The 14,271-nt window shown below is 42.1% G+C and overlaps 1 protein-coding gene across 2 annotated transcripts in view; it reads left to right on the forward strand.

The window, feature by feature from the left end:
• The first annotated feature begins 5,295 nt into the window (after positions 1–5,295).
• The window catches only part of epb41l4a (erythrocyte membrane protein band 4.1 like 4A), a 101,692-nt gene continuing 92,716 nt past the window's right edge, over positions 5,296–14,271 (forward strand). For both annotated transcript variants that reach the window (XM_024430951.2, XM_024430952.2), the window contains exons 1-2: positions 5,296–5,677; positions 5,860–6,144. In XM_024430951.2, coding sequence (XP_024286719.1) covers positions 6,046–6,144 — 99 coding nt within the window. In that variant the 5' untranslated portion in view covers positions 5,296–5,677; positions 5,860–6,045. The remainder of the gene's footprint in view (positions 5,678–5,859; positions 6,145–14,271) is intronic.

Below are 14,271 nucleotides of genomic sequence, written 5' to 3' on the forward strand. Positions count from 1 at the left end.
GCAATTAGCAAGACACCCCCAATAAAGGAGTGGTTCTGCAGGTGGTGACCAAAGACCACTTCTCAGTTCCTATGCTTCCTGGCTGATGTTTTGGTCACTTTTGAATACTGGCGGTGCTTTCACTCTAGTGGTAGCATGAGACTACAACCCACACAAGTGGCTCAGGTAGTGCAGCTCATCCAGGATGGCACATCAATGCGAGCTGTGGCAAGAAGGTTTGCTGTGTCTGTCAGTGTAGTGTCCAGAGCATGGAGGCGCTACCAGGAGACAGGCCAGTACATCAGGAGACGTGGAGGAGGCCGTAGGAGGCCAACAACCCAGCAGCACGACCGCTACCTCCACCTTTGTGCAAGGAGGAGCAGGAGGAGCACTGCCAGAGCCCTGCAAAATGACCTCCAGCAGGCCACAAATGTGCATGTGTCTGCTCAAACAGTCAGAAACAGACTCCATGAGGGGGGTGGGAGGGCCCGACGTCCACAGGTGGGGTTTGTGCTTACAGCCCAACACCGTGCAGGACGTTTGGCATTTGCCAGAGAACACCAAGATTGGCAAATTCGCCACTGGCGCCCTGTGCTCTTCACAGATGAAAGCAGGTTCACACTGAGCACATGACAGACGTGACAGAGTCTGGAGACGCCGTGGAGAACGTTCTCCTGCCTGCAACATCCTCCAGCATGACCGGTTTGGCGGTGGGTCAGTCAGGATGTGGGGTGGCATTTCTTTGGGGGGCCGCACAGCCCTCCATGTGCTCGCCAGAGGTAGCCTGAATGCCATTAGGTATCGAGATGAGATCCTCAGACCCCTTGTGAGACCATATGCTGGTGCTGTTGGCCCTGGGTTCCTCCTAATGCAAGAGAATGCTAGACCTCATGTGGCTGGAGTGTGTCAGCAGTTCCTGCAAGAGGAAGGCATTGATGCTATGGACTGGCCCGCCTGTTCCCCAGACCTGAATCCAATTGAGCACATCTGGGACATCATGTCTCGCTCCATCCACCACGTAGCACCACAGACTGTCCAGGAGTTGGCGGATACTTTAGTCCAGGTCTGGGAGGAGATCCCTCAGGAGACCATCCGCCACGTCATCAGGAGCATGCCCAGGCGTTGTAGGGAGGTCATACAGGCACGTGGAGGCCACACACACTACTGAGCCTCATTTTGACTTGTTTTAAGGACATTACATCAAAGTTGGATCAGCCTGTAGTTTGGTTTTCCACTTTAATTTTGAGTGTGACTCCAAATCCAGAGCTCCATGGGTTGATAAATTTGATTTCCATTGATCATTTTTGTGTGATTTTGTTGTCAGCACATTCAACTATGTAAAGAAAAAAGTATTTAATAAGAATATTTCATTCATTCAGATCTAGGATGTGTTATTTTAGTGTTCCCTTTATTTTTTTGAGCAGTGTATATTTTTGGTTTTCTTAATTTTAGGAGAGAAATTCAAATGTTGTCTGACTGAGTGTTTTTTTGACAGAAGTATTCCTAAATATTTAACACAGTCCTTTACAGGAATATTTTCTATTTCATCAGTGTCAAATAAACATAAGATTTCACATTTAGAAACATTCCGTTTTAAACCTGATGCAATAGAAAATGCTGTTATAGAATTAAGGGCATGGGCGATCTTCATCACATGACACTCATAGGACTTCATGTTACACAATACATGTATGTTTTGTTCGATAAAGTTCATATACAAAAATCTCAGTATACATTGACGCGTTATGTTCAGTAGTTCCAAAAACATCTGGTGATTTTGCAGAGAGCCACATCAATTTACAGAAATACTCACTATAACTGTTGATGAAAATACAAATGTTATACATGGAACTTTAGATACACTTCTCCTTAATGCAACCGCAGTGTCAGATTTCAAAAAAGCTTTACGGAAAAAGCAAACCATGCAATAATCTGAGTACGGCGCTCAGAGACCAAAAAAGCCAAAAATATAGCCGCCATATTGTGCAGTCAACAGAAGTCAGAAATAGCATTATAAGTATTCACTTACCTTTGATGATCTTCATCAGAATGCACTCCCAGGAATCCCAGTTCCACAATAAATGTTTGTTTTGCTCGATAATGTCCATCATTTATGTCCAAATAGCTACTTTTGTTTGCACGTTTTGTAAACAAATCCAAACTCACGAAGCGCGTTCACTAGAGCAGACAAAATGTTAAAAAGTTCCGTTACAGTCCGTAGAAACATGTCAAACGATGTATAGAATCAATCTTAAAGATGTTTTTAACATAAATCTTCAATAATGTTCCAACCGGAGAATTCCTTTGTCTGTAGAATTGCGATGGAACAGAGCTCGCGCTCACGTGAACGAGCGTCACGAGCTCAAGGCATTCTGGCAGACCTCTGACTCATTCCCCTCTCATTCAGCCCCACTTCTCAGTAGAAGCATCAAACAAGGTTCTAAAGACTGTTGACATCTAGTGGAAGCCTTAGGAAGTGCAATATGATCAATATCCCACTGTATTTTCAACAGGGAATGAGTTGAAAAACGACCATCCTCAGATTTCCCACTTCCTGGTTGGATTATTTCTCAGGTTTTTGCCTGCCATATGAGTTCTGTTATACTTACAGACATAATTCAATCAGTTTTAGAAACTTCAGAGTGTTTTATATCCAAATATACTATAATAGTATAATATAATAGTATAATATACTATAATAATATACTATAATATACCATATAATAATATGCATATATTAGCAACTGGGACTGAGTAGCAGGCAGTTTACTCTGGGCACCTTATTCATCCAAGCTACTCAATACTGCCCCCAGCCATAAGAAGTTTTAAGAAAAGAGTAGTATCATCAGCCTGTTGGGAAATTTCGATTTCTTTGTTAAAAATGGTTAAGCCACACAAATTTGCATTATTCAGAATATCTAGAATTAAAAGTTCCACAACCAAAATGAATAAAAATGGCAAAATTGGGCGTCCCTGTCTTACACTTCTGTTGATACTGATTCTTTTGGATGTATTAAGGTTTAGTAACACAGAACTATTTATATCCTTGTAAAACATGCAAATTACTTTGATAAAATTTTCACAGAATCCAAAACATTTAAGAGACTTTACAGAAGTCCAAAAATAAGACAACCGCATCTGAGTCAATTGCATCTGAATAATCTATAAGGTCCAAGACTAAACTAATGTTAGAGCTTATGTGATGGCCCTTCATAAATCCTGTTTGAGTCTCATTTATAATGGAATCTATTCCTTTCTTTAATCTTTTGGCATAAACCAGAGCAATCAATTTGTAATCAATATTTAATATTGACAAGGGTCTTTATCGGGCTTCGGAATCAATGAAATAAGGCCCTGTTTCATAGTGGAGACCATTTCCCCATTTTTTACGCAATCTTGAAACATATTAAAAATCGGGTATTCTAGTATCTCCCAAAACTGTCTATAGAATTCAACTGACAGGCCATCAGGGCCAGGTCCCTTTTTTTAAATTGAATTCAGAGCCTCTCTAATTTCTTCAATTGACACAGGTGAATCGCAAACTGAGTGGAAATCATCCTCAATTACAGGGACATAATTATGAATGTGGCAAATGTAGCTTTCACAACCATCTTCCTGAAATTGAGAGCTGTAAATGTTTTCATAAAAGGAAATGACAAATGATGATATTGTAATGGGATCTTTGCATAAAACCTCGTTAATTTTGAGTGCAGTTATAGATTTTCTTTTGTAGTTTCTCTTTTCAAGTGCAAAAAAGTAACTAGTGTTTCTTTCCCCCTCCTCAATCCATTTTGCTCTTGACCTTACAAAGGCACCTGTTGCCAGATCCGTGTAAAGCTGTTCTAATTCTAGTTGTAAAGACTTGAATACAGACTCCTCTTCTTCAGATAGATTATCTTTCTTTAGAAAGCTGTCAAGCTTGCTCATCATCTCTTTTTCTCTAAAGGTTCTTTAAGTGCATCAGCTCTTTGGCGCGTTTAATGGCTACCACTCTGACTTTATTTTAGAAAAATTCCCATCTACTTCCATGACCCAAGTCTTTTCTTGCAAAAATATCTTTAGCTACCGAACTGAAGACTTTTCAAGTGTGCAATAGCTATGATGTCATCCCTGAGTTCTTAAAGGGACAGGCTCTCTTACAGCTACCCTAACATTAGCAATTTTAAATGTCTACTTTAATGGGGTGATGTCAGAGTGGGACGTCCCAAGGATTCCAAATATTAAGGACAGAGAAAGAAAAGAAAATATTAGTTAATTTTTTAAACAGATTCAACACTGATTGAAATGTTCCTGTCCGTCAATCAATCAAATATATATTTTTTTTACAAGGCCCTTTTTACATCTGTAGATGTCACTGAGTGCTTATACAGAAATCCAGCCTAAAACTTCAAATGGCAAGCAATGCAGATGTAGAAGCGTGGTGGCTAGGAAACAATCCCTAGAAAGGCAGGAACCTAGGAACAAACCTCTATCTGTGTGTAGCCTACCAGCCTACTCTATGGGAGGTCTCATACCCTATACCCTATACCCCACTGACCCACTTTCCTCAGCGACAGTCATTTGTAGGCTTAATTTGTTAGATTTTTTTCCTGTCTATCTGATATCTGTGTTTGGGGGGCATAGAACTAGAATCCTATTTCTATGTGAAAAAGTGTGTAGCCTAGCCTATGCCAGCCTACTTATGGAAGGTTGATTAGCCTTCTGGCCCACTTTTCCTACAGTAGACATACGTATCCCACCTAATTACACCTTATTCATTTATGTATTCACAGGCTATAACACACAGACGTAGGCTTCACATACAGACATATAGACATATATTGGGTTACCCTTATCTGGAAACAGAGGAAATAAGGTCATCATGTGCATTCCACACAGACCAACATAACATAAGAACAATAGTTGAGTATTGGTTGAACTGAATTGATTATTGTAATGGAGGGGGATGATAACTTTTTAGTTTCCCACCTGTTTTTTTTCTGGGGAGACATTGGCAAAGACCGACCACCAGATATTAGTACAAAGCAAGGCAGCACTTATAGCTCAAAAAATATGTGAGCACAAATCAACTGAAAATATCCTGTAGCCTATCTACTGTAGCCTACAGTTGGTTTTAAAATAAGTATTTTGAAATTATGTACAGGCATACCAATGTCCACACATACACAGAAAGAGAGAGAGAGAGCGAGAGCGCGACCACTGCAAATCCCCGACAGGTGGCATAATTGTATCATCTATGAATGCATTTTGGCTGTATGGCTTCAATGGGTGGAAAGTCCAGAGGGGCGGAGTCATTTATGTCGGGGAGCTTTGTCTTGAGAGATGGTCACCGCTCCTTAGCAACCGACTGCCTGAAATGCTGAAGAGTGGCGAGTTTTTGGCTCATTTTTCTAAGCCGACAAGTGCAGGTTACGCCTCTACCTTCACGTTTAGTATTGCTGGATATAAACCAAATTAAAACGAAAACTTGGAGATCAAAAGCAGATCACTTTTAAAGGAATTCATATTTTTCTTGGACATCCCTGAACATTGGACTTGGGTGACACTGAAGAGCGCAGAACCCATGTGTTTATTGGATTTGCAAGACAAGGAAGGAGCGCTGCGGTTTGGATTACATTTGAAAGAAGGCTGATTTGTTGAAAGACCGACCTACAATTCAAAACAAAAGTTTTGGGAATATTTGGGAGAGAGCATAAAGGTGTGTAGCCTATTGAGACCCTTACAACTACAATATTATTATAAGCATTTGTTTACAGTATTGTGACTATTTTATAAAAGCTTCTTTAATCCTTGTTTTAGCAGGTGCAGTTTCGTTACAGTGCATTAATGTCAATTGATAATTCAATAATAATTTAAATGGTTGTGTATTTTCTTTTGCAGATCAGTGATAATCACAAAAGGATTGGCGAAGGAGTGGTCTATTGAAGAAAACCCCCTGATGAATTTGACTTTTATTTACTCCCAACATTAGTCCATCATTTTTTATGAACAAACACTCCTTTATCATTGAACTGTCAGAAGTCAGCTAAATCAGTGCTCTCCTTGTATACCCTCAAAAGAAAAGACATGAGTTGCTTCTGCACTGCACAGGAGGAGTTTTATTGTGAAGTTCTACTGTTGGATGAAACCAAATTGACGTTAACTACTCAACAACAAGGAATAAAGGTAAGAGACGATCCCTTTACACGTCCTCACCTGTCTGTCAGGTGAGGCGGTTGACAGGTAGCCTTGCTTTAATGAGGGGTCTGTCATCACCGTGCGCGCGATGAGGCTTGTCAAGAATCTGTGCTGCTACTTTGACTGATGCATGCGGTTGTTGGAGTGTATTTTTGATTCACTTCTACTCAACGTTTGAGATGGCGTTTGAAAGCCCAACGCGGCAGGTTGCCGACCATATAGGCTATGAATGTTGTCTTTTGAGGCAACATTATTACGAAAGAAAGTGTCCTACAGGAGCCATTAAAGTAGCCTTTAGTCTTACTGTAATTTGCTGTGAACTCTCTGATTCTGTGAAACAAAATACAGGACCCAAGGGCTGTAAAGAAACATGACTTGGCTATTGAAGTGGCTTTGATAGTCTCCATGACTTATTTCTGGTTGTGAATTACATCTGAAATTATACTATAGGTGATTTTCATCCTAACAAAAGCATAAGAATGACATCATTGGATGCCTGAAACTGGATGAGAACCAACCAGTTTTCTTGTTCAACTTGGTCATGTGTCTGTACAGTATTTGACTTATAGCAGCCTACTGTACAGGCCACAGTTTCTCAGTACATTAATGCTCCTTTTAATCCTCATAATGTTATATTAACAGATGGTATCTTAATTCCACAAGTCTGCTACCACACACAGTCAAATACTGCAACGAGAAAGAAAAACTCAGAGCATGCCTTACATTTTTTAAATGTATCAATATCAGTGTGGTTCTCTGGTTTCTTCACCTTGGAGCTCAGTGTAAACCCAGACTTCATGATGATAGAGACACTGGTGCAATACTGGTGGAACTTAACTTCAGTTTCACTAAAGTCTTTTAGGAGAGAAAACTGTCTGCCAATCTACCAGGGTTCTACATGTCAAACAGAACCCCTCTATGACTGCTAATCAAAGACTGTTATGTTGCTATTGGTTGTTATGTTCCATTTTTCTCTTGACTAGAGAATCCCAACTCACATGGCCAGACTGGGAGCATTAGAAGCTACGAATATGGGTTTAGTTTATGGGTTGGCTATAATCTCTGAAGAAACTCAGGTCTGGCTGCATGTCAGAAGGCCTGAGGCAGACAGGGATGTAGTAATGCATGATGACTGCTAGGGCTAAACAGCATCTGGTTGCTTTGCCTCGCCTTGCCCTCTGACACTCTCTTATCTTGTCTTTACTCTCCCTGTGTGTGTTCCACTAGTCCATTGGAGAGATCAGGTTACTCATCCTCTTTTAATTGTTAATGTGAGAGGCTGAGCATGAGTGGGTGGGCTCATTGGCAGCCATGGTGCAGTATCAGGTCTAATACACAGTATCAGCTGTATATTATGCACTTATATGTAAGGCAGAGCAATATGTATAGGCTGCATATTCTCTGTGTATGGCTCTGGTGTAAGGCTGTTGTGGGGAGGTTTCGAATGAATGCATTCTCACTGTACTGATTCAGCAGAGTAGGATTCTAATCCTGGTTTAGTCAGTGGTTGGATTAGCTCACCGCAGTGGAGTTTACCTCTGGGTTGGTCCCATGGATGTTACTAGCTACATTCAGAGAATAATGTATTGGGCTCTAGGATTCACCAGATCCCAGCATGACAATTTATAAGAACGTTTGAGTTTGTTGGGGGGGGGTTTGTAGTTGGTTCTCACAAACTTTTTTTTATTACACACAAATATGTGTTATAAACAAGTGACAGACTCTTGAAGTGAAAGTGGATCTAATCCTATTGATACTGCTCTCTGTTGCTGTCGAAGATTAGCTTAACGTTCAGCAGTGTGGCGTGACATATTTCCCTGGCCCCTGCACCTAGTGACACTACTGCTACTGAAAACCAAATGAAAGAGAGACCAGACAGAGACAATGAAATGGTTTGAGTTAAAAGGCTTTGGGCCAAAAGAAAGAGATGGAATGCGGGGCTGAACAAAGTGTGCATTCGGGTAACACATTCTTTTTCCCGGAGCGTCGATCACATAGTGAGGCACTCGGTCTGTCAGTCAGATTTCTTATTTTTCTCTTCCTCTCAGACAACGAGCCCAACTAACTAACTAACTAAATAACTAACTAACTAACTAACCAATCAAACAACCAACATGCTGGTTAGTTGACCTCCACACGCATGTCCCAAAAGGTGTTGAACACACGCGTGTCCCCAAGGGGTTGACCTCCACATGTGTGTCCCAAAAGGTGTTGACCACCCGTGTGTCCACAAGGGGTTGACCTCCACACACATGTCCCCAAGGGGTTGACCTCCACACGGGTGTCCCCAAGGGGTTGACCTCCACACGCGTGTCCCCAAGGGGTTGCGCAACACCACTCCAGCTTTCATGCTGGTGTCCTGACACCCACCTCGAGACCTTCATCTATGCTTTTTATTTTATGCTTTTTATTTTATTTTAGACTTGAAAGGGTTCAAAATTTGAACAGAAGTTAGGTCCTTGATTTACTGCTGGTGCTGTGCAATGATAGATTGATATTATTCATTATTTCATATGTTTGTCAAAGCTTTTATGCTTGGCTGCTGGGAACACATACAGTAAGAGTCTGAGGTGAGCTGAGATAAACCCAGAGTCTGTGCCGTAGCTGTATTGCAGTGAGCAGCACTGAGCCTCTTTACACAAAGGCTCCATTGATTATGGCCTGCGGGCTGTGTTCGATTTAGTGAGGTACAGATCTGCTCACGTGTTGCTACCACATCAAACCAGTGCAGAACAATCGCAAAGACAGCGGCCGCTGACCCTCAAGACCCATCTGTTTTCTGTGGCCTTGGATAGAGAGGCACTGGCCTCTTAGCTTTCTGGATAATAATTAACGAAAACAATGCTGCTTTTTGGGAGCAGCTAGCCGCAGCTGCTTCCTTCCTTGTCGCCATGTCTTTGTTCTCCAACTTCCACTAAATACAATGAGCATGGTGTTTTTTTGTACGACGGGTCACCTCCTAAGGCTGTCACAAAGAATAGGCATCATTTCATGCCGGTGTCAGGAGAGCAGGGCTCTGCAGTGTGACCATTTTACTCGCATATGCGTCTAACTGTTTTGCTGTGCAAGCTGGAATTATAATTTAGGAGCACCAGTGCGCCTAGAAAAAAATCGCCCAGAAGATAATGGTTGCAATGATTACTTCACTGTACTGCAGCCCCTGAGTGCCATGGAGAATACACTGAGCGCAGATTCATGACTGTTTCACCATTACTATAAAGAAAATGGCTTGTTACTTCAAATATTTGTAATTGTGCTCCTACATTTTTCAACTTGTGCTCCTTGTAAAAAAGGTCACCGAAGAGCAATGTACAGGAGAGGCAGACTGCGTACACCAGGAGAATTATGCATATGTGGGACAGACATTTTGTAATTAGGAATACATACAAATTCCTGCGTGTGCGTAATCTGTCAATTCCGTTGTGTCTTTAGAGATCTAGATTGGTATTTGGGACTTAGGGAAGTTAAACAAAATACCATTTAAATCACGCTGTTTAGAAATAAAGAAATAATAATTTAGACATAAAATAATAGTTTTTGACAGTTTTCAAAATACATTTCTCGCCTTAATATCCTCAGACATTAGATTGATATGTAAAATCAGTGAATTCCTAAAAGTGAAAGTCAAGAGCTGGTTGCTATGGAAACTCATTACTTTCTAATGCACCTGATGGCTACTGGAGGATCATGTGGGATCTGCTGCTGATACGTCACCGGAGGGAAAGTAAACGAATACCTCCCTGTTCAATCATTAGTGCCTTACTCTCTTTTCTCCAATTTTACTCTGGGCTGTTTTTGTGTGGTGAAGAGACATTCCCATTTCACTCTTTGAAACCCGTGAAGAATTTCTGCATGATGTGGATGCACTCTACCCCAGACTGTGTGAAATTTGTGTTTGTTTTTTCCGTAGACACAATCGGTATGTCTTTAGGTAGGAAAATGATAACTAACACATTTACATGTTAGTTATTTTGCAGATGCTGTTAGTCAGAGCGACAGTTACAGTTGGTGCATTCATCTTTAGATAGCTAGATGAGACAACATCATATCTCAGTTGTAGTGATATTTTTATCCACTCTATAGAAGTTATCAGCAAAGTCAGTGCTAGTAGTGCAAGGTTATTATTATTTATTTTTACATTTAATTTGGGGGGGGAGATAAGACTTAGATGTCTTATTTAAGATACTCTTTAAGAGGTAGGGCTCCGTAGTCAAGCACCATGTTCTTCAAGCTTCGACTGGAAGTCAGTGGAGTGTACGGAGGAGCGAGGTGACAGAGGAGAACTTGGGAAGGTTGAGATGACACAGCTCACTTCCATCACATACAGTATATCTACTGTACCAGGTGGGCGGAAAATGCCCAAAACTTGCTCCTCTGTTAGCTGACATCGCACAACAACAAATAACAAATGCTCAGAGGCACAACAGTACTGGAAAACCACTAAAAGGATGTGTGCTGGTGCCATATCTCTGTCTGTCGCTCTCTCTCTCTCTCTCTCTGTCTCTGTCTCTCTCTCTCTCTCTCTCTCTCTCTCTCTCTCTCTGTCTCTGTCTCTGTCTCTGTCTCTGTCTCTCTCTCTGTCTCTGTCTCTGTCTCTGTCTCTGTCTCTGTCTCTGTCTCTGTCTCTGTCTCTGTCTCTGTCTCTGTCTCTGTCTCTCTCTCTCTTGAGACAAACACAGACTTCCCGGGCTTGTCTTCTCAGTAGGGTAGAGCACTGGGGAGATAAATACACACAGACTCCATCTGGATCAAAGAGGGAGTGGCAGACAAACACCCCACATCTGTGGTGTATGTAAACGCACGCACACAAACTCACAAACACACACATATGTCTGTGACAAGATCAAACACTGTGTGTATGTAAGGGAGAGAGAACATAAGTCCCAGGAGAGAACATTAAACTTTATAGCAGTATATTAGCATGAGTTCTCTTATAGAACCTGTCCTGCCTCATACTGTATCTACCTATTGGTCAGGCAGACCAGGTAGCAGCTCATTATGTAATTGGGACTGAGTATTGATCCACATATTAGCTCCTAATGCTGGTGTTACTAAACAAACACACACTCTCAGCCTCTGGTGTGAATTATTTACTAACGTGTTCCTGTTAATGGCGCAGGGAGCAATAATAGTCTAATTTGGGATGCTCTCAACTCTGGGACTGGCATGTAAGTGTGGATCTAATAAATGGAAGTGATCTGTTTATTGATTCAGTAGGATACTCTCACTGTTGTCTCCTCAGATTTGAGATGACCCATTGTAGGCAATACGCCTGATGAAAAACCCCCCTCACAATCAGATTATGTTAAGTGGTTGACGTGGAAAAAAAAACAACAACATTCAATGGAGTCTTTGAAGACAGAGTTCAAGAATGTGAATGTTCAAAAGCCAGGGTGAGGGTACAGCCTTCTAGGTTAGTCTTTGAGGTTGACAGTGTGTGGCGGTGTTAGCTTATTATTAGCACATAACTAATGAAATAGATATAATAACTACTTAGCAACAGCCGCAGTGTCTACTTACCTTCACCTGCTGTCGGCACAGATTTAAAGTGATAATGAACAATGGTAGATTCTGGGCCCTGGATGACTAGATCTGTGTGTGCGCACCCACACACACACATACAAACACACATTCGCATGTATCTTTAGTTTAATTATCACAAGCCCTCATATATATCTATTTTTGAAAGGAGCCAAACAAAACTAAATTGAGTTTTTGATTTGCAAGGCTTGCTTGTCACAATCGCAAACCATTCCTTTCTCATAATAACAGGTAAACGGAACGCTGTGCTAAATTATGATTGCGGTAAATACAAATTCTAATTTTTAAGTAGCAGACAGTGGTGTAATCTGATCTCTCACCCTGATATGTTACCAGTCGATAAACAAGTGTGAGCAACAGATAGCGACAGGGCAGGGGAGGGGAGCTGTAGTGGGTAGAACCAGAAGTACTGAGGTGTGAGTGAGCACCTCCTTGCTCAGTCAGCCAAACAGGAGGGTATGAGCTGAGGGGAGAAAGAGAGAGGGAAGATTTAGTGGGATTTCAGGGGGACTGGAGAAGAACAGTGCGATAAACTCTGCATGGCTGCCTGTCTTTAGTCACCCTGAGCAGTGTAGTCTCTCCTCTGACAGGTCGGGATTACATCAGATTCAATTGTTGTCTTTCACATACCTTATTTAAACACCTACACATGACAGGGATTTAACTCAGCTTTACAATGGAATTCCATTCTGATTGAGTTATAGCCTTGGGGTTTTTGAGAAGTATTTCATGTGTTATTTGTGAATTTGCAAAATAGGAGGATGTTGTTGATGCTTGTTCAAGTTGTTTTCTGCACCACTTGTCCTTTTAGGCATGGATTAGCAAATACCGTTCAAACTCTCGCTCACACACACACACACACACACACACACAAACACACACACACACACACATTCGCTTGCATCTTTAGTTTAATCATCACAAGCTCTCTGACATACGCTAATTTCTGGCATAAGAAAGAGTGCTCTATCCCTATGGTTATAACTGACAGGTAAAATTATGCTCTAACCCAACTCTGTGAAGTCATCAACACTGTGCTCTAACCCAACTCTGTGAAGTCATCAACACTGTGCTCTAACCCAACTCTGTGAAGTCATCAACACTGTGCTCTAACCCAACTCTGTGAAGTCATCAACACTGTGCTCTAACCCAACTCTGCTGATGTCATCAACACTGTGCTCTAACCCAACTCTGTGAAGTCATCAACACTGTGCTCTAACCCAACTCTGCTGATGTCATCAACACTGTGCTCTAACCCAACTCTGTGAAGTCATCAACACTGTGCTCTAACCCAACTCTGTGAAGTCATCAACACTGTGCTCTAACCCAACTCTGCTGAAGTCATCAACACTGTGCTCTAACCCAACTCTGCTGATGTCATCAACACTGTGCTCTAACCCAACTCTACTGATGTCATCAACACTGTGCTCTAACCTAACTCTGCTGATGTCATCAACACTGTGCTCTATCCCAACTCTACTGATGTCATCAACACTGTGCTCTAACCTAACTCTGCTGATGTCATCAACACTGTGCTCTAACCCAACTCTGTAAAGTCATCAACACTGTGCTCTAACTGCCATCAACTCTGTCTGCTGAAAGTCATCAACACTGTGCTCTAACCCAACTCTGTGAAGTCATCAACACTGTGCTCTAACCCAACTCTGTGAAGTCATCAACACTGTGCTCTAACCCAACTCTGCTGATGTCATCAACACTGTGCTCTCTGCTGAACCCTAACTCTGCTGATGTCATCAACACTGTGCTCTAACCCAACTCTGTGAAGTCATCAACACTGTGCTCTAACCCAACTCTGTGAAGTCATCAACACTGTGCTCTAACCCAACTCTGCTGATGTCATCAACACTGTGCTCTAACCCAACTCTGTGAAGTCATCAACACTGTGCTCTAACCCTCTGCTGATGTCTCTGTGAAGTCATCAACACTGTGCTCTAACCCAACTCTGCTGATGTCATCAACACTGTGCTCTAACCCAACTCTGCTGATGTCATCAACACTGTGCTCTAACCCAACTCTGTAAAGTCATCAACACTGTGCTCTAACCCAACTCTGCTGATGTCATCAACACTGTGCTCTAACCCAACTCTGCTAATGTCATCAACACTGTGCTCTAACCCAACTCTGTAAAGTCATCAACACTGTGCTCTAACCCAACTCTGCTGATGTCAGAGGGTCAGACACTAGCAAGTTTTAAGTTCCTAATACCCACAGACAAACTGAATTGGTCCACTCACAACAGCATGTGCTCTTCAACCTCAGGAGGCTGAGGAAATTCTGTCACCAAAAGCACTCATCAAACTGTGCAGATGCACAATAATCCTGGCAACTCACCGCCTGGTATGGCAACTGCACCGCCCTCAACCGTAAGGCTCTCCAGAGGGTAGTGAGGTCTGCACAACGCATCACCGGGGGCAAACTACACCTACACCACCCGATGCTACAGGAAGGCCATAAAGATCATCAAGGACATCAACCACCCTACTGCCTGTTCACCCCGCTGTCATCCAGAAGGCGAGGTCACTCAAAGCTGGGACCGAGAGACTGAAAAACAGC

Source organism: Oncorhynchus tshawytscha, linkage group LG09 (assembly GCF_018296145.1).
Source record: "Oncorhynchus tshawytscha isolate Ot180627B linkage group LG09, Otsh_v2.0, whole genome shotgun sequence".
Classification (NCBI taxonomy): domain Eukaryota; kingdom Metazoa; phylum Chordata; class Actinopteri; order Salmoniformes; family Salmonidae; genus Oncorhynchus; species Oncorhynchus tshawytscha.